The sequence below is a fragment of the Triturus cristatus genome, chromosome 8, assembly GCF_964204655.1.
Source record: "Triturus cristatus chromosome 8, aTriCri1.1, whole genome shotgun sequence".
Lineage (NCBI taxonomy): Eukaryota > Metazoa > Chordata > Amphibia > Caudata > Salamandridae > Triturus > Triturus cristatus.
The window spans coordinates 250,890,340-250,911,857 of record NC_140591.1 but is presented as its reverse complement, the minus strand read 5'-3'; the positions used below and the strand labels follow the sequence as shown (position 1 = coordinate 250,911,857).

Genomic DNA, 21,518 nt, shown 5'->3' with positions numbered 1-21,518 from the left:
TCAAGTGACCCTACTAACAAAAGGGGCTGGGTACATGTGCACTGGGACAGTTCCAGTGACCTTACTACTGTGTCTGCATGCATTGTTTACAAGTATATGGACCTAGAGCCCACTACCTTACACCCAGAGCATTACCAGTAGCTTAGAGTATTGGCAAGAATTCCTCCCATTATCTTTCATGTTTTTGAGAGCAGGAACTCTGCCATTATTTTGTATGTGTTTGAGAGCATGAGCTCTTCCATAAATAAGAGAAACCACTTTTGTGGTTCCCTGCCTCGTTTAGAGTTGGATGAGCCTGAGCTGGCTCCCTCAGTGGAATCCATTGACTCAGCGTTCACGCTGCCATTCAACTACTGGATCACATTGATAGTTGACACTTCCTGTTTAGGTCCAAGCAACTGTCTCTGGCTTTCCCTTCCCAAGGCTGCAATGTAAAGTGTGGTGGACACCAGCAGGGAAAACAAACAATGGCCCTGGTGTGCAAAGAAGAACCTTCTTATGTGTCAGGCCATAGATGTTCTGTTTTTCTGAGACAAACTCCTGCTTTGGAAGTTAGTTTCACAAAAACATAAAAGAAAGCACAGAAAGGTAAGAAGTAACGTGGTGCCTGCTCGGCATCTTCCTCCTGCAGTGCATCTCTCTCACCAGGCGATGAACTGTAGGCACAGAGATCCCCACCAGGTAGGTGGGCTTTCCTTCACCAAGATCATTCATTGACCTGGTGGGCTGGAGCACTGCCCACCGAATAATAAATAACTAGTGAAAATGCTGATAGATCTGGCATTCATTGCCAGCTTTTTGGCTTTGCCAATGTCTGCTTTGTTTTGGGTTTTGCCAAACTTTAGTATTGGGAAAGCTGCTGGACCCTCACCAATCTAAAAAAAAAAACACAAAACAAGGGTCTCAAAAAGTATACTTTGCAATTGCAGTTTCTGCCAATAAATGGAACTTTTTTGTTCATGTATGTACTCCTTGTGAAAGGGTTGAATGCCATCACTCACACTGAAGGTTTCCAATGGCTACAGTAGACTGCCCCATACTGTATGCTGTAGTGGGTGAGAAAAATGTAAGTGACGCAACAACAGACCACTGGATGAAGAGATCTGACTGAAAGTCCATAGAAATAAGTCAATTATAGATTTAATTGTAGTAAAATCCAAAGGTGTTGACTAAATCCAGACCAAATAATCCACTTACTGTTTAAATATGGCCAAAACACTCCTCTATTTCGTTCATATGATGTAAATAATTCGGCTAAGTACTCATTAGAACCCACCTGAGTGTTCTATATGAGTGTTTATGGACCAATTGAATGTTGCAATGTGTGTCGAAGGTCAAAGAGACAAGTGTGTAAATAATGATAGTGCTACAACATGGAATAAATTATAACACGTGCCCTGTGTACACTGTGAGAAAATTGCAACTGACTAAGCGGTTCTTTCACCACCTGAAGAGCACAGCTCCCCACACGCCTCGCTGCCATACTGTTACCGTCATTTAAATCACCTCCCCAGCAGAGCATGGGCTTGTATGGAGTGTTTTTGACAACTAATAATTGGTCCCGTCAATTAATATGTTGTCCCTATGATAAGACATCTAGTCAATCGACCATCCATGTACTGTTTTTCTGTAAATTTTATACTGATCTAAGGATCATTAGGTCTCACCTAGGCAGCGCACATGCGCTGCTCTAGGAGGGCCTTTAGCCACCGGTTTTCACTTTTCAAGCACTGCACTCGAGCTTGCTGCGGCATCCATCTTTCGGGAGCGAGCTGTGGTGTGCACAAGCATGAGTGCAGTGCTTGAAAAGTGAAGACTGCGTGCGCTCGCACGCACCACTCCTGGGCTTGTTTGGGTTAGCAATATCTAGTATCTTAAACCTTAACCCGTTGTAAATATTTTTCACATTTCTCATTTTTAACAGAGAGACCGTAATAGATATCAAATATTCTGAAGAAAACTATACTAATCATTTCTAAATGTTAAAATATTTTGTAGAATTGTGTGCATGTGTATTTGCATTAATCAATGGAAAAAACCTACTTTTGTCAATTGTGATGTACGTTTTAAGTCAGTTATGTATCGATGGCGGTATTTTCTCCACACTGAACGACATAAAACACCAATTTAAGATGGCAACCAAGGGTTCGGCCTTTCTGGTTTAGTCCTTCTTCTTTGTCGATTCACTTTCACGTTAGTTCTTTGAATGTGTATCTAAGACGATGTGTTCGATCTAGTGTCTGTGTGGGCTTTCGCATTGGATCTGCTTTTCAGGTTCATGGGTAGCCGTACCTGTCCTTGTTTCGCATGCTTTTCTACTAATTATTTTACCGACAGCTCCACTGGGCTGCTTTACGCAGCATGGAAATTCAGGGAGAACTGAGCTACCGGAACGGAGGGAAGCGAAAGTTTCTAGCGCCATGCGACAACAGCTGCAAGGGGCTGATGGTGGGTCTGGAGCAGCTCAAAGCAGAGGTGTCCCACGTGCTGAGCGAGTTGGTGCTAAAACAGGAAACTGGTGCTGGAGACCAATGCTTTGAAGTTTGGAGAGCGATTCCATTAAAATAAATTGTATTGCATTTGCATTATATAAATGAAGGATAACCCGTATAAGTAGGTTGCTACAGATTTGCACGGAAGGAACCAGGGCTTTAAGTGGGCCGGGTCCTGCCGGTGCACAGGTGCCGAGGCGGGTCCCTATCGAGCTCTCTATTTTTGCTGGAGGAAAAAAAAAGCTTAACTCTGCAATAGCACCATCCCTCACTGCTTGTGATGTAACTTCAAAGAGACTCTTTTTTCTGTTTTATGCGCAAACATGAGCACCACTGCACCACACGTTAACTGCGACCACTGCACAATGTTGGCAACAAAAGGCAGAACCACTTCTCGTTTAACCGTAGCGAGTCTGCGCTGCTTATTTGACTGTGGTCGGGGCTTCAATCAACATGCAAACTCCACGATGCGCTGCCACTCCGCGCCACACGTTAACTGCGACCACTGCACAATGTTGGAAACAAAAGGCAGAACCACTTCTCCTTTAACCGTAGCGAGTCCGCGCTGCTTCTTTGACCATGGTCGGGGCTTCAATCAACAATCAAGCGTTTGCATTATGTAAGAAATCACCTTTTTTTTTTACAGTTAGATGTCTTCGGAGGATCCCACCCATGTGTCAAGGACCAATCCATATCAAAAGGTGGACGGGGGAGGTGGTTGAATAACTGAGATATTATTTGTTTAAACTTTTGTTTAGGGGAAGTGATCCCACTGTGGTGTACAGCACGTTGTTTATGTCAACTTTTTGAAGGGGGAAATGGAGAAGTAAAGCAGGAGCAAGTATATTGAGAATATCTCCCTACCCCTTTGGCTCTTTCCAATGTCCCATTTTACAGATTCCTGGCATTCCTGGGTTTCTAAGTGACGTACCAAGACCGGAAGTGAAGACTTCTTGTAACAGTACACCTTCCCTTTTGTTTAGGATAGTATTGCAGACCTGCCTTGCTCTGGGCACAGAGCTTTGCAAGCTGTTTGCTCTGTGGACAGGGTTGACCTGGGAGACACTCTAGTTTAAACTATATGTATGTATATCTGTGCCTACATTGCTAAGCATGTATCCATGTGTATGCGTGTTTGCATACAAATTAGAACAAAAATAGATATACAAGTGTGTAAATAGTGCTATTTTTGGGAGGAGTTTTCTATAGCGTGAACTCGACCCGGAGGTATTAGAGCGATTTACATGAGCACCAGTTGAGTTACAGACGAACGCATTCATTTTGGTAGGCATCAGGAGATTAAGTGATTTGCCCAAAATCACAGAATTTTGAGCGTCCCTGCCGAAACTTGAACCTCGTTCCTCAGCTTCAAGGTCCACGGCTCTAGCCATTAGGCCACAACCTCTTACTAGCATGGACCATCTTGGTGAGTTACAATTTCTGTGATACTGGGGATGAGCAACTATTTATGTTTGAGGGCGTGGGGGGCATGTTTCACATTTATTTAGTGAAAGTCAGCAGACGGGTGCTGGCCAAACTGATTTCCAGGCACTTTTAACAACAAAGCCGCACGCCTCGCAGGTTCCTAACATGCCCAACTGATTTCCAGGCACTTTTAACAACAAAGCCGCACACCCAGCTGGTTCCTAACATTTTTGCTCCTGAATAAGTAGTGATGGTACTCCAGGGTTCAAACTTTTTGTGGGAGTTGTTGTACTTGCCTTTATTGAAAGTCACCTACTTGCTTCACGGGAGGTCGGTAAATTTGATGACTTAGGACCCTGATGGAGTCAAGCATTCTAATTTTGTTATACACACAATTCAAAACCACCCAGCATATTTACACTACACATAATAACACTCAGCACAGCTTCATTCAACTTTACATAATAACATTCTACTCACTACCACATAATTACACCCCACATAAAACCAACCTATACCACATAGCAACAATCAACAAAAACACTCCACAACATGCCACATAATTACAATCAGCATAATTTCACCCAACGCCACACAGTTCTACGCCACAGAAACGCAACACGTTTCCATTACACACCACATAATTCAACAAGAAACCACATAATACAAAAGAACACAATTAAATAACACACATATACATACAATCCACACAACATAACTCACATCACAAACTTAAACAGCACACCACAAAATTAAACTCCACTACATAATACTCCACAACACAAAATACTTACCACATAATTACTCTCCATAACACACAATCCCACACCACATCATTCCTATGCAATAAATACCGCATAATTTCAAACCACATATTTCCACTGCACAACATACCACATAATTCCCCTACACACCACATACATTCACTCCAAAACACATAAGTAAAAAACATTTACAATGCCAATAGCACTACACTCTACTCTAATTCACAAACCTTCTCTCAACAACCCTCTACAACAAAAACCTTTAGCCATACTACATGGCAACAACACAAATCGACTACAAATAAAAAAATGACAATGTCACAACAAGCACAGCTATCAACTGTCCAAACGTTATACATTAGTCGGAAACAGAAATGCTTTTAACAATTTTTTATTACAACTTTTCAGCATGCTAGACAACAGCCACATTGCTTTACAACATAACGTTAATACATTGGCATAGCCACTAGCTACAGCTAAACACTTAAAAGGTCCCAAAGGCGAGACCTATTGGCTATGCCAATGCTTGTTTTTATTAAGCCTTTACTGAAATCACTAAATTTTAGACAATGCAGACCAGCTTATCTATTCTTACAACTGCTTCCAAATTTGCTTACATGTGTGGCATTGGCAAGATTCTTGAGGGCTGTATCACCAGAAGGAAGATATCAACTGATGTATTTTAAAACTGTGATTGTTTTTATTGCACCAGTTTTTAAATCCTGATCAACTCTTCTTTTTTATCGCATTGTAATCATTACTTTCATGAGTCTCCATCTGAATCAAGTGAAGATGATTTTATGTTTTTGATAATTTTTTTTGATTTTTGACAACTCTTCATAAAATATCATACAATTTGGAACTCTGCTGTGCACACATTCGTATGACATATAAATATGACCCAGCGTAAGGAAGGAAGTGCTTGCCTCACTTCCCCGTGGGGTTAGCTCTGCAGCAAGAAGTTCATGGTCATCTGGTGAGGTGGGGGTGGGAACAGAATTGCCAAACAGTCAGTGTGTCACCTTTGCACGTTTGTGATTTTTTTTTCATTTCTTTGTACAAAACTGCAGGAAGTTGTAACCCTTGAGCAACCCAGCCTGCCCTGGTGATGCTCGCGCATCCTATATAAACTCTGGGGTCCAGGTGAGGCAGGGCAGTGAGAACGGTCGCCTCTAGACTCCCATACACTGACCTGAGTGGAGACAAGAATGGCGAGCCTCCCCGTTGTCCTGATACTTTGTGTATCACACTCCTTTGCCTTTCCTGCACTCAGGGAACCTGAGAAACAAGACAAGAACTTGCGCCTAGCAGAGGTAAGTCTTTTACTCCAGTATGTACCAAAGGTTTGATTTTGGAGCTCTTCACGGTAAGGTAATGAAAATATCTAATATGAATAAAATGCCCCAGTTCAGTGTAGAAAATAACTACAATATCTTATTGCAATATTATAAGAAATAGTAACACACCGGCTGCCAGAGTTGGACGCAATTGGGCAAAAATCGTGTTAAATGTTTGTTATTAAGTACCTCACATTTAACTAATGTTTGCTGTTTTGTGTGATGCGGTTTTACCACATAAAGTACAAATACGGTAACACAGAACATGTAATTTAGAAACAGGAAAGCTGAGCCTGTTTTTCACCCACAAACATCGAATGCAACTCTGTGCCATTAAATGTGGAAAAATATGTGCAAGCGCTATTTCTGCAAATGATTTCCCATGTATACCTAAATGTGTGGTAGTATTGGAGCTAACGTGCGTTGCGTTCGCAATTTCTGAATTGTGATATCACTGCACGTCTACAGAACGAGTCTTTTGAGAGACTTTCAACCAAAAAAGGTTTAAAAACCAATTGTGTTTCCCATGAATCACTTACTTTACAAAGGGCTGCAGTGGGTGTATTTACACAGTTTTTCTTTACCTCGTTTCACAGCAGTGTAGGCATGCCCCGGAGCGCCATTATGCGGCATGAACTCCTGACTCACCTTTGGATAGGCGGCCAATCGCGTGTGTCATGCTTGCGATGAATGCATTTCTGAATGCCCTCCGGCTGAAAGGTCATAAACACGAGCTCCATTTAAAAGAACAACTGTGACCCGGGAGATTGTCTGAAACAGAAAAGAAGGCTGGACCACATACACAGCTTTGTGTCTGCGGTGTTTGCATTTGTCACATAAACAGTTTGGTGTTGGCAGCTTTCGAATGTGTCTGCAGTATACTCTGGGCTGCGGTTTCGAGTTTCGTTGGTGGGAATTTTCGCAGCGCTTGAGGTTAGCGCCATATAATGTGTTTTTCATTATTGCCCCTGGCCTTGTAGCAGCTGTCGATGCTGATTCCCTTCCAGAGTGAATGTGCCACGTTGTTTGGTTTATATTAGTCAATTGTGCTCTTTGATTCGGAGGCCCTAAAGTATATCGTTCAAACGAGGGTTTTATTTCCATTGTAAACTGGACCCTGGAATCCCTAATTACGCCGGCGTCACGAATAATGAGGAAATCATACCTCCTCTAATAACAGGAGGGTGCCAGCTGAATGGGGGCCACAGGTTAGGTGGCAATCCCACACTTAGGGCATTTTCTCAGAACACCTTCTGCGTACTTGAATCAGGTGGAACCTATCCGAGGAAAACTGTTGTAATCTAACTAGGCTGTTTAAAAGGATATGTGCATAAAATAATTCTAAAATCCAATGCTATTCCTGTACAACACAAGGTGCGCAGGACACCCTTAGTAGCCAGGGAAGCAGTTAAAGAAATGTTGAAAGATATGGTTACTTCGGGGGTAATAGAACCTGTGGAGAGCTCCATGTGGGTTTCTCCGGTTGTCATCACTGAAAAATCAGACGGAAAATTTAGATTCTGCATTGACCTTAAGTCACTTAATCAAAATGTAGTCGTAGACACCTTTCCTCTGCCGAATATCAATGAGTTGATTCTGGCTTTGAGTGGTGGTAAGTTCTTTTCGAAATTAGATTTAAAAAATGCTTATCATCAAATTAAATTACATAACGAGTCCAAGCCACTCACAGCCTTTATCACCATGGATGGCATTTTTCAGTGTACTAGGATGCCGTTTGGCCTCTGTTCGGCTGCCAGCATTTTTCAGAGGATGCTGAATGTACTGTTTAAGGATGTTAAAAACATTGTCTTTTTTCAAGATGACATCCTTATTTTTGGGGACACTCTTGATCAACATAATCATACGCTTAGAGAAGCTTTACTCAAAATAAGAGACTCTGGTTAAACTCTCAGACGTGAGAAATGCAAAATTTTCGTTGATAAAGTTGACTATCTAGGGTATGAAATTTCAGACCTGGGAGTAAAACCCAAACAAAATCTGCTGGATGCTATTCGCTTGGCCCCCATTCCCTCTGATAAGGACAAGCTGAGGTCCTTCTTAGGACTTATAGAGTATTACTCAAAGTTTGTTAAGGATTTTTCAACCAAAACTGTTGCTATGATATCTCTCTTAAAGAAGGGTGTCGCTTTTGTTTGGGGCACGTCTCATCAGACATGCTTTGAGGATATTAAGAAAAGTATTTGTGAAGCAGGTATTCTCACTCCTTTTAACACCAAACGCCAATCAGTACTCACTGTAGATGCCAGTGCCACTGGTCTTGGAGCGGTTTTGGCTCAATTGCATAATGGTCATGAAAAAACTGTGGCATTTGCATCTAGAACATTGACTGATTCCGAAAATAATTATTCGGTGATAGAACGCGAAACTTTGGCGGCTGCTTGGGGGTGTGAATACTTTAGAACTTATTTATGGGGTTCCAAATTCACACTTAAGTCAGATCACAAACAAAAACCATCTACATTTGGGAAATACAGATGCAACAATACGTGGTGAAATCTCAGTTTTCATGTTCGTTTCCCATTCCTTCTTCACAAACGAGTAATGAATTCTGGAATTCACATGCGGCATCCGTGCGGTGCTACCATTACCGCAATGCCACATCGGAATTCCCCCCCCCCTCCTAATGATAATCCTAATAGTTTCTAATTTTTGATAATTTGCTCAGTATTTCTTGTATGGAGGCAGGTCATTACCTAATGTAATAGGAAGTTACAGCGTAAACATGTATATTCACCACCACTTCTGAAACACTCAAATTGGACACATAGATCACAAAATCACTTAACACATTACAATTCAAAATGCGAAAAACAATCAAATAAAATGCATAGGCAAACAGGAGTTAACAAAGTAATTTAAAAGAAGCCTGGGGATTGTACAAAAATCCAAAGTACACGGTGCACTAAGGTGTAACTAATAAGGCTTACAGTACAACTCAACTTCAGGGATAGTCAAGGAAGGTTGACTCACAGGATTGCCTGTGAAATGCCCACAGGTTTCCCTAACTTCTAGAAAGTCACAGCAGCGGAAGTACAGGTTAATGTTTAGAAGTCAAACCATGCTTTAAAATGAGACAAAATATTTTTTTTTAAAGAAACAACATGTCGACCTGGGATACCGATGATACAATTGCCATAAGAGGCCCTTACGTTTTTAGGTTTGCAGTTGGAGCTAAAACACCATTGGCACTTTTTACCTCCAAGGAATGGAAATACTGGCAGCAGAAGCTTGTCTCACCAGCTGCCTAATGACAGTCAGACATCCAAGGATCACTCAAGCCAAACCGATTTAGCCTCTTAGAGGAACGAGTCACCAAAGGGATTTGCACTTTCATGTATAACTTGGGTGAATGAACACCACCATATATAAGTGCAAACTCAGAGTGGCTAACAATAGACACGCATACATAGGTTTACTCACATCTAACTTAATATTCTGCCAGTTTGGACGCTTTTTAAATGTGATTAAATCATATAATATGGGGTATATATAGATATATCTATAGATATATATCAATATATCAATATATAGATATATATACATATATATATTACCTACTGGCGGTCACCAGTAGGTAAATATAGTTAGGACCTATTTTCCATAGGAAATCCGCAACATTCTATTTGGAATAACGTTGGCACCGATTGACGAACCTTCGCGAAATTTTCCAAACTTTTGGCCAGCTCCGGTCTGCTCCTATCCTGAAAATTTCACAGTGATTCGTCAAGCGGGGGCCGAGAAAAAAGGGGGTTCCCAAAACACGTTTTTCCCATGCATTTTTCCATAGGACCTGTTGACGCAGCTACAGCCCGAACTGCTTAACGGAATTACACCAAATTTGGCAAAGAGGTAGTCCTCAGTTCAGACTCGTGCCTTTTCCTTAAGTGGTGTAAATCCGTTCTGTAGTTCCCGAGAAAATTAGAGTTCAAAAGATAGATATATCTATGGCCTCGTAGGATCCACGCACCCTCCCCGCACCCAGCGCGCACCCTGCCGTGCACGAGCTGTATTCTAATTGGCTGTCAACACTCCAGATCAGGAAGTGTTGGCAGCCATCTTGTGCCTCGGTAGAACCGAGGCACAAGAAACCTGAAAAACAAATGTGAAAAACACGACAAGGGGGCAGGGTAGAAACACCCTGACCCCCTAGGCCTGCTCAGGGGGTCCCACAAGGACCCCCAGAGCCAAAAAAAGAATTAAAAAAAAAAAACGGCGAGATTCGCGCACCCAGAGCAAATTTCGGCCGAAAAAAAAATAATAATTAAGCGCGGGCTCCCGCGCTGAATATTCTAATTTGCCCCCGGGTGCCAAATCCCAGGGGCATAATTTAAAAAAAAAAAGTGTGGGGGGGTCCCACTCCCCCCCACACTGCCCCGGGACGGCCATCCCGGGGGCTTTATTTCAATGTATGCCGGGGGGGGGGCTGATGGCCACCCCGCAGCCCTGGTGACCGCCACCCCCGGGGCTTGCTTTTTTTTTTTTTAAATAAAAAACCCTGTGTGGGGGGGGCTCGAACCCCCCCCCCCACATGCCCCGGGGACCGCCACCTTCCCGGGGCACTAAATATTTAAAATAGGGGGTCCGTTACAGACCCCCAAGCCCCGGGGACCACCACCCCGATGGCTTTAAATTAAGTGGGAGGGGGGCCGTGCGGCCCCCCCTGGAGCCAATGATGGCCCTGGGGACCGCCACTCCCCAGGGCCGGCTCCTGCAGTGTCCCAGGGTGCCCACCCCCGGGACACTGCTGTTTGCAATGGCGGGGCGAGAGTCTCCTGGCTCCCACCCTGCCATTGCAAACTGCTTTGCTTCATTGAAGTGAGAGCAGTGAAACCTGCTCTCGCTTCAATGAAGCAAAGAAGATTGCTTTTTCACATGGGGAGCAGCATGTTGGACTTAACAAGACTGTGGTAACTGCTCAGAGGCCCACTTAGGGTGATGAAATGATTATAAAAGGAACAGATGCACAGGACCTACTAAAGGTGGAAAATGCTTCGTTTTTGACTATATGTCCCACAATGCAAAGCACGCACGATGCGCGTCCTACTAAAGGCGGAGTTTGCAGTTACGAAGCTTCCCTGTGACTGTTTTAATCACTGTGACCTCTGAGGAAGAAGCGAGTGCTTTGAAACGCGTCAGGTCCACAGTAAAATACTTTTGAAAGAGCAGTTTCTCATGGTCCTGTCCAATTATTTATGCCGATGATGATACCTGTGATGGGAGAAACCGACTGGTGCAATTTGCCGTGAGTGCACCCCTATATGCTTGGGCATTTTGTTGGAGAATATATATATATATATATATATATATTTTGCAACATCTTCGTGCGATTGTTAACTCGGATTCCACATATCCTGTTGCCCGACATTTTAAAGCCATTCATTCCAACAAAATCAGTGACTTGAAATATTTTGTCATTGGGGCAGTGCCCCCCTCAATCCGTGGGGGTAACAGAGAGAAACAACTTCGTCAGTTAGAATCCTCCTTCATCCTATTACTTGACACTAAAATGCCAAATGGGATGAATACAAGTGAGGACCTGCACAATTTTTTGTAAAATCTGTATCTGAACCTTTGGTCGTTTTTTATGCTGATGTGCAAAAAAACTTTTTGATTAGTCACTTACACATCTAGTTGTTTTATGCTTCTCTGGCAGTTTTAATATCAATTCTATGTTTAGGGACATTTTCTTTTTCTGTTTTCTGCTTTACCTCATTTTCTCTTTCCTTTTTTTTCACCGTATTTTATTATTTGTTTGACTGTCTTTTACTCTTTAAAATCTTTTTATTTTTTGATTCAAAGAAATTATTGTTTGCTTATTTTTTATCATTCAGAGAACATGAGCATGAAACTATGTTATAATTAATCAACTAACCATGGATCTTGTAATTTAGTACATTTTAATCTTGATTGAGATTTATTATTGCATCTAATTAATTCTGGGGCACTTGCCAGATATTTTTTGTATAGCCAATATATGCTTAATATTGTGATTTGTACTATCCATTGTGATCTTTTGGAGTGTTGAATTCTTTGAAATGAATTCACAAAAGTTTCATGGTGATTTCTCAGTTCTCTAGTATTTCGTTTATGTTTATTGAGCACAAGAGAATTGATTGGGTGTCACTATCTTTTTAAAGGAAGGTCCGGTCTCAGCGCGTCAGGTGATCAATATCGCGGAGGCGATCGAAACGCGTCTGAGGCGGACACTTGTCTGACTATATGGAATAAAGTCGGAAATGAAACTTTAAACCGCTTGGTACATTTTCTTTGGACAACAGCAACGTGTATGGTTCGAGGTCCGTACCTGTTTTCTAGACTCCCCAGCTTGGATTGGGAGTTCAGGACTTGTTTGATATATATATATATATATATATATATATTACCTACTGGCGGTCGCCAGTAGGTAGTTATAGTTAGGACCCTGTTTCCATAGGAAATCCGCAACATTCTATTTGGAATAACTTTGGCGCAGGTCGACGAATCCTCGCGAAATTTTCAAAATAGGTGGGGCGCTACGCTCCGCTCCTACCCTGAAAGTCTCGGGGGTATTCGTCAAGCAGGGGCCGAGAAAAAAGGGGGGTCCCAAAACGCGTTTTCCCCATGCATTTTTCCATAGGACCTTTAGACACAGCTACAGCCCGAACGGCTGAACAGAATTACTTGAAATTTGGCAGAGAGGTAGCCATAAGGTCAAGGAAGTGCCTTTTGCAGGTCTGGTGTAAATCTGTTCAGTATTTCCTGAGAAAATAGCATTTAAAAGCATATATATATGTGGGCGGAGCCTAACCACACATCTCATCCTGAGATCTGATTGGCTGTCAGCACTTCATCCAAGAAGTGTTGGCAGCCATCTTGGGACCATTATACATGATAGCACCTCATTAAAAAGCATTGCAGTTAATAGAAGGTTTTAAGACTTTAGTTACATTATAAATCATTTGTTGATGGTACCATACTCATTTTAGGAATTGTGGTATGTTCTAAGGTGATTTCACCATGTGAAAAAGCCTTCTGCTGGGATATCATGATTGAGAGAAAAATATTTTCTCATGCTTTTACCACAGAGGTTTGGAAGGTGATCTATAGGCTAAACTGAGAGCTTATTTTCTGTAAATTCACATTATCTTTCTCAGTCATGTGAGAATGAAGTCTGACATTCTCAGTAAAACATGTACATCCAACAAGGGCAGAGACTGTCAGTTGATTCCTTTGTGTTCTACTGCAGCTTCCCAGAGTGTTCCAAAGAACTACTAGAGCGCTAACAGTCCTACTTATGATAAACGTATGGCACACCTGAAGCCATCTTGCTTGGATTAAAGTGGTAACTCTTAAAACATTTAATTTAAAAAGGAACAAAATGAGGGGGTTCATTTTTCCATAAAAAGTATGATTAGTGCTGCAGAAAGAAAAATTAGGGCACATTTTGAGTGACTTCTCAAATCCTCTTCTATTTCATTAAAAAATTCTGACATGCAGACTGAAACATGCACTTTCAATACCAGCAGCAGTTTTCCCTGGTGAGCAGTAGCTTTACTACAGTGATCTAATGAGCAAAAAGAGTGCTAACATTCTGAATTTATGGCAAATGTGTGACACATCTGAATGCCTTCTTGATGGAATCAAAGTAAAAAACTGAAAGTATTTCCTACTGAGGAGACTGCAGTAAATGAGGAAATTAGGAAACTTCATAACAAATAAGTCTCCCAAGATGGCCACCAGAGACAAAAGAGCCCAAATGTAGCCCAAATATCACCCAGATGTAGCCCAAGTATAGCCCAATGACAGAATGTCCCAGAATGTTCTTAAAAACAACTAGAGCGCTTACTGTCTTCATTATGACAAAAGTATGGCACACCTGAAGCCATCTTGATTGGAATAAACTGGTAACACTTAAAACATTTAATTTAAAAAGGAACACAATGAGGAGGTTCATTTTGCCATAGAAATTATGATTAATGCTGAAGAAAGAAAATGAGGGCACATTTTGAGTGACTTCTCAAATCCTCTTCTATTTCATTAAAAAATTCTGACATGCAGACTGAAACATGCACTTTTAATACCAGGAGCAGACTTCCATGGTGCAGTAGTTTTACTACAGTGATCTAATGAGCAACTAGAGTGCTAACATTCAGAATTTATGGCAAATGTGTGACATATCTGAATACCTTCATGTAGGAATCAAAGTAAAAAACTGAAAGCATTTCCTACTGAGGAGACTGCAGTACATGAGGAAATTAGGAAACTTCATAACAAATAAATCTCCCAAGATGGCCACCGGAGACAAAAGAGCCCAAATGTAGCCCAAAATCACCCAGATGTAGCCCAAATATAGCCCAATGACAGAAGTGTGCAAAACACTTATCATTTTGTGTTTTTGCAGTGTTATATAGTGCAGACTTGTCAGGTATTGGAGTGCTTTACATGAGCATTGGTTACATCACACAAGAACAAATTCATTTTGGTTGTAGACATGGGGAGACTAAGTGATTTGACCAGAATCACAGAATGTCGAGCTGAAGCAGAAACTTCAACCTGGTTCCCCAGTTGCAAAGTCTGCAGTTCTGGAAGTAACACCACATCCTCTCCCCTAAGTGCAACATTTAATCAAGTGGTCAACTGGATAAAAAAACATAAAGATAACAAATAATTTAAAAGTGCTTTGTCGCTATTTGAAAACTCAGAAAAAATGTCCTTATTTTAGTCTTTTAGAGCACTAACCATAATTTTGATGCCAATAAGACCCTCTCATATATGTAATTTCTAAAGGAAATGCTCTAGGTATTACAGTTTTGATTACATCAAGATGATGTCAGGCGTTCCACACTTTTGTAATAAATATAGAATGTTAGCAATCTAGTTGTTCATTAGGATACTGTTGAGAGGCAGAGGCCAGGGGCACGGACTCTGAAAATTGAAGGCAGGTAGGAGGGTGCAAAGGCAACAATTTAACCACACTGAGCAGGCAGGAAGGGCCGTGGAAGCACAACAGACTATGGAGGGCAGTGGAAAGGGGGGCAGGGGCAACAAACCAACAATACAGGACTTGCAAGAGAGGCTGTTGGAGGGAAGATCTATTACGGGTCAAGGAAGCTAGGGGCGGTCCCCAGATCCCCGGGAGCCACCACAGAACTGAGCAGGAGAGTGAGTCAGGGACAAAAGGGGCACCTTAATTTGAGCCGGGGTGCCTAGGAACGCTTGCTCCAAAAATGAAGAAAACAGACATATGAGACATGGAATTGGAGGCAGAATACAATGGCAGTTTAATGAGAAGATGCAACTTCAAAGAAACCGCAGAATAGAGACATAAAGTACAAAATACAGAATCCAGATAATCATACAGCTGTCATAATATTCTCTGTATCTCAATTAATGTACTGACAGAGAGAGAGAGAAAACACATCTATAAATGCATCATGAGAAACAAGTTACACCAAGGAAAATGTTACCTAGGAACACTCACGTTTACTCTTAGAGCAAGCATTCCTGCAATTACAATACAAAATCTTTTAAATGCAAAAGTAAAGAGAACAATGGTTAAACATAACATGACATTTCATATAGGTAAAATAGAATAAGATACTTCAAGCAAAGCAGAGCAAGACATTTTAAGCAAAGGAAGACAAGAGCTCCCAGCTCTTGGGGAAAACCTGCACTGCCTGTTAACCTACATACAGACGGCGAGGTAGTCCGTCGATATCTGTGGGTGCTCCCTTTTTATATCATTTTGTGGGCTCCTTTGCACGCTACATCTACCTACGTATGCTACCCAAAAGCTTCGTCTGCAGATATTACCAGACATTTCGTCATTTACCCACTTAATGCTGACAATGGACTGGGTGAAAAAGTCAGTCTCTCAGGCAATCGCTTATCGTAAGTTCCATAGAGCAAGCAGAAAATAATGGGTATTGTACGGGAATTCAATATATTCATGTATAAAATCTCCTCAGTTCTCCTAACTTGACGCTCTGCGGTTGCCACTTCCTTAAAAGCGGGAAACCTGCCCAGGAAGCAAGTACCAGTCCAGGATGGAGCCTACTGTATGTCGACAGCTTCAGGGGGATGTTGAACTTTGATACCGAGCACAGAGCACTCGGGTAGGGTGGGGGCTACTAGTTTGGATAAGAAGGCCTCGCAGACCTGCCTTCAGACTGCTATACACTAAAATTGCAGAGCTATGGTCAATTTAACAAAGAGGCCTACATATTGAACAGAAGGGCCTACACAGGGGTTTTATGCTGGCTGAGTGGTAAGGATGTCTCAGGATAATTATATAGCAACACAGGACCCGCTGGTCAATTTAATACGGCCTACAAATGCAGCTGGCAGGGCAAGGACAAGGGTCTCATACTTCAGGTGTGGACAGAACGGGCCAGGGGCCCCCTGTGATACAAAATCTACCCTCTTTCAAGGCTGTGGCAATGTAATAGACCATTGTGGGCAGAAGGAAGAGGCAATGGTAGTACAACCATACATGCCAACAGACCCGATTCAGCCAGGAAACGTCCAATGTTTTTAAGCTCAAATGGGCTTTATTTGATCTGTCTCCTGTCTACAATATCCTCTTTTTCAATGTAACTCAAAGGGGAAAATCAATACCCCAGTTTTTTTTCAAAATCTCCCTCTTACCAAGTTCAAAATGTTCGCAAGTATGGTACATTGGATCATGGAAGGAAATGGGATAGGGACATGGACTTGGATAACAGAGGACAGGAGGGACATGGAGAGGTGCTCCAAACTGACCCTGCAGGGCAGGCATCAGGGTTTGCAGCAGCACAATACACCACACAGGGCATGCAGGACGGGAGTGCAGCACAACAATCCATAGAAAGCAAGAGGGAGGGGACAGGACCATGCACATGGACAACAGAGAACAGAGGGGCAAGAGGCAATGGTAGCTAGCTGACAATAATGGACAGACAGGAGAGAAAGCTGCAGCATAACAGACCATAAAGGGCAGGAGGGACGGATCAGGGGCATTACAATGGAACAGACAAGCCAGGAGGGAGGGAGTAGGGCTGGGGGCAAGGGGGCAGGGCAGGAGCAGCAAGATAGCCATGGAGGTCAGGCAGGATGGGCACTAGAAGCAAGACACACCATGAAGAGCAACAGTGAGACTGTGATGGCATACACACAGACCATGGAGGGAAGGTGGGAGGGGGTCAGGGGCAGCTAACTGACCACACAGGGAAGGTGGGAGGGGCCATGGCAGCACAGAAGACCATGCATGGCAAGTGGGAAGGTTAGTGGCAGCACAATGGCTATGATGGGCAAGAAGGAGGGTGGAGGGGCATGCACAAAGGACGATGGAGGATAGAAGGGAGGGTCAGGACCTGTGCACAGACAAGAAAGTTCAGGGGAAGGGACCTCACAACAGACCACACGGGGCAGGCAGGAGGAGCAGTTGCAGCACAACAGACCAGGGAGGGCAGAAGGGTGTGGCAGTACAATGGACCATGTAGGACAGGAGGAAGAGGATAGGGGCATGGCATGTGGACAGGCAGGGTGGAGGTAGCAGGGACAGGTTACAGTCATCTGACAATGCTAGGCAGGTGGGAGGGGAGTGGCAGCTCAACAGAACACTCAGAGTAGATAGGAGTGGCAGGTCCATGGGACATGGTGGGCAAAAAGGATGGAGCAGGGGCATGCACAAAGACATCGGAGGGCAGGGGGAAGGAGAATAGGGGCAGCAAGCTAAGCACAGAGTTTAAGCAGGAGGTCAATGATGGGGCATAGAATTGGGCAATGGAGGGCAGGAGGAGTGGACTGGTACATCATACTAAATTGAGGGCAGTGGCAGCACATCAGACCATGCATGGCAGGAGGGAGGAGGCTAGTCCATGGATTCACACAACAGAGGATAGGGAGGAAGGGGATGGGGCAGCAAGCTAACTGTTCAGAGAAGGCGGGTATTAGGAACTTTATTGTTTCTATAACATTGTGTCTGTGCGAACTACTTAAAATATGAACAAGTATGCAGCATAATCTCACTTTTATTCAGGAAGAAGAGGACGTTTGTGACTGTGACTCCGGGCTCACTTGGCAGAAATACCCCCTGACCCTCCACCCCCTATCGCAAAATGTAATGCCCGTGAAAAGGGTAGGTGAACACAGTGTTATATAGAACATAGTCCTGAGAGCACGATTGAAAATGAAAACTAGATATAGTGTATGGTATAAACTATGCACCAAAAAGTGTGATATAAGATGAACCGGGCGTGAAATATAATATGCAATACATTGTGCGCAATGACAGATTCATTGGAGAGCGCGAGATAGCACAGGCACTAGCGCGTGCTATGCGATATGCGCCTTGGAGTGTAATATGCACAGGGCAGTGTTGTGTAACCTAACTAGTCTCTAAAGTTGTAATATAAAATATGTGCTGGGGAGTGTAACGTTGCATATGCACTGTGACAAAGATATGGATCCCAGATTGTAATATGTATGGCATAGCACTGTGCGTTATAACATAGGCATCGAGAAAGGCACGTTAGATGGGGCAATATAACCCGTGCGAAGACAAGTGTGGCATGACATATTCACGGGGTGGTGTTACAGTGCACATGGGCTAGAGAGTGTCATAGCATATGCACTAGCTAGTGGAATACAACACAGAGGTGTGTGGCACTCGGCAGGCAATGGTGGGTGTAACACAGCATTGGGCTCTGTCAGGAGCACGCTGTGACTCTCAAGTGATGTTCGTCCCCTTTCCAGAGAGTAAAATAAAAAGTATTACACATCCGGCAGTGGATGTGTGTTTTATTAACCGTGAGGGGGGTTTCTTGCATAGTTTTGGTCGAATTTTTGTCGAATCCCCTTTGAATGGCTTGGTGTGCATGTGTATTAAATGTGCCCGTCAATAGCTACCCATGTTTGTATAAATAAACGACAAGGGTGTCTACCAGGATTAGGCACGGTAGGGCATCAGACATGTCAGAGCTTCACTAGTGGTGTAAATACATTCCACGTGGATTCATTACATGCATAGTCGCCTTTTAATGAATATCACGCAAATCGTCATGGTGATAGGTACGTACGGTTTGTCCAGCATGTCCTAGGTGTGTCTATAAATATATATTTTTGAAAAATATTAAAAAACAGTGGCCGGCCCTGGGGATTGGGGTCAAAAAAATATAATTAGGAGACTGGCCCTGGGGGATGGGGTCATCAGGGCCAATAAATTAGAATAAGAAGGGGAACCAAACAGCCCCCCTTCTTAAAAAACTAAAATAAATAAAAGACTGGCATCGTGCCGGAGGCCATGCCCCCTCCGTGCAGCACTCTGCAAACGCGCCCCCAACAGGCATCTCCAGTATGCGCCAGGGAGCTGCGCTGCAGCCAGGTGTTCTGAGGCCAAGCCCCTTTTTACACCTCTCTGCAACGCAGCTCTGTGGCCCTTACTGGAGGTACCTAGTGGTCTAGTTTGACCCTAGGGACCCTTAGGATTCAAGGGGACTTAATCTCTCAACTTAGAACAGCCACAGGGCGCCTTTACACAGTGGTGAAGGGAGGGGACGGGGCCTGAGGTGACGTGTGCAAACACGCACTATGGCACGTTTTAAATTGGGGATATAATTTCCCTTCAATACTGAGGGCCCCTGGGGGCTAACTAGCCCACCAAGTGCTTCCAGTAAGCGCCACTGAGCTGCATTGCAGAGAGGTGGTCCAGGCCGTGCCACTTTTTACACCTCTCTGCAACGCAGCTCTGTGGCACTTACTGGAGGTACCTAGTGGGCTAGTTGGACCCTAGGGACCCTCAGGATTCAAATGAACTTAATCTCCCAACTAAAAATGGACACAGGGCGTGTTTACACAGTGGTGAATGGAGGGGACGGGGCCTGAGTTAACGTGTGCATAAACGCCCTGTGGCCTGTTTTAAGAGGTAGTTTTAATCCCCATGCCCTATTATATACTAGGGGCCTACAGAGGAGGTCATGCTAATCACAGGGGGACCCCAACGCATAATGTTCCCTAGTGTATGTAGGTGTTTTCACTGTATTCTAAGTGTCTTTTAACATAGCACTGGCTCTAGGACTGGTTAGTCAGACTCAGTTACCACCAGTATCCGTCTGAAAAAGTTGAGGGTACAGGATGATTTTGCAACAAGGCTTCTTTCTGCTCTTCTTTTTGTTCTTTCTGCACGTTATCCTTCTTCCTGCACTTATCTTCGTATTTGAGGACTTCTATTGCTTCTTTCTGCACTTCTTTTGTTTCTTTCTGTGCATTTTTTCTTCTTTCTTCACATGTCCTATCTCTGTAGGCATAGTTAGAAATTAGCATTTAAAAAACCTTTGAAATTCACAGAAAAAACCATAGGTTTCAGGCACGTTATAGTTAGGAATTAGCATTTAAAAAACCTCAGAAATTCACTGAAAAAACCATAGGTTTCAGGGGTGTTATAGTTAGCTGGACTTTTCACTTGTACAAAACCATTGAAATTCCCCCGTTATAGTTAGTTCAGCTAACTATAACTCGCGCGCCCGCAATGCACTGCTGATGACGTCACATATTACATCACTCATGACATGGTCAGTGACATCACTCATGACATCACTGATGACATCTCAAATGACATCACTGATGACATCATCCTTGTGATAGAGTGGCAGACCTCCTCTCACCCTAATATAACCTTTGATACACACATTCAAAAATAGAGACTAAAATTTTCAAAACAATGGACATACCAATACCAGTTACAACAACCTCTTCAGTAATTCTAAGATCCACATACACATCCACTCATTCACCAACAGTCCTATACAGTCACTCATACATGTACTCACTCATCATATGTACTCATACACCTATACATCCTGTTACACAATGCCACTCATCCATAGAGTTACTCACACACATAGTCACTCATGCTAATAAAGAATCAAACATACATTTACTTGCATATACAGTTATACACACACCACCATACTTACTTCTACGGAAACTTACACATACTTAGTCTTTTAAACAATCACTTATAGAAACACATACTTATTCATACAGGAACTCTTTCAATCTCTCACTCTCACATATACTCACATATATACACCAATAGTCACATATACTAGTTTAAAACATATGTAGTTACTCATAAAGACACTATTGAGACAGTCATTCACTCACTAACACACCCATACACACACTCATCCACCCATACAGTCCTGCACACATGCTGTGTTCAACACATACAAACAGTGAGTCACTCATTCATGCACCTATGCACTACGTAATACCCCCCACCGAACCATGCAGACACTCAGACTGATACTCAAAAAACCAACTAATAACCTATATAGACACCCATGTAGCTACTCACCAACCCATGCAGCCACTTATACACAAAGTGAGAGACTGATACAGATATTTACATATTTAAACATTACTCACTAAGCCATGTATTCACTATGATACACTTAATCAGTCAGTTACACAATCAATTTTTCAAAAACAAATCATCCATTTAGACACTTATATACCCA

General features: G+C 42.9%; 1 protein-coding gene across 1 annotated transcript in view; it reads left to right on the top strand.

Moving 5' to 3' along the window:
• Positions 1-5,747: 5,747 nt before the first annotated feature.
• LOC146801933 (matrix metalloproteinase-18-like) overlaps positions 5,748-21,518 on the top strand; it is a 30,042-nt gene continuing 14,271 nt past the window's right edge. The window contains exon 1 of the mRNA XM_085621455.1: positions 5,748-5,994. Coding sequence (XP_085477581.1) covers positions 5,890-5,994 — 105 coding nt within the window. The 5' untranslated portion in view covers positions 5,748-5,889. The remainder of the gene's footprint in view (positions 5,995-21,518) is intronic.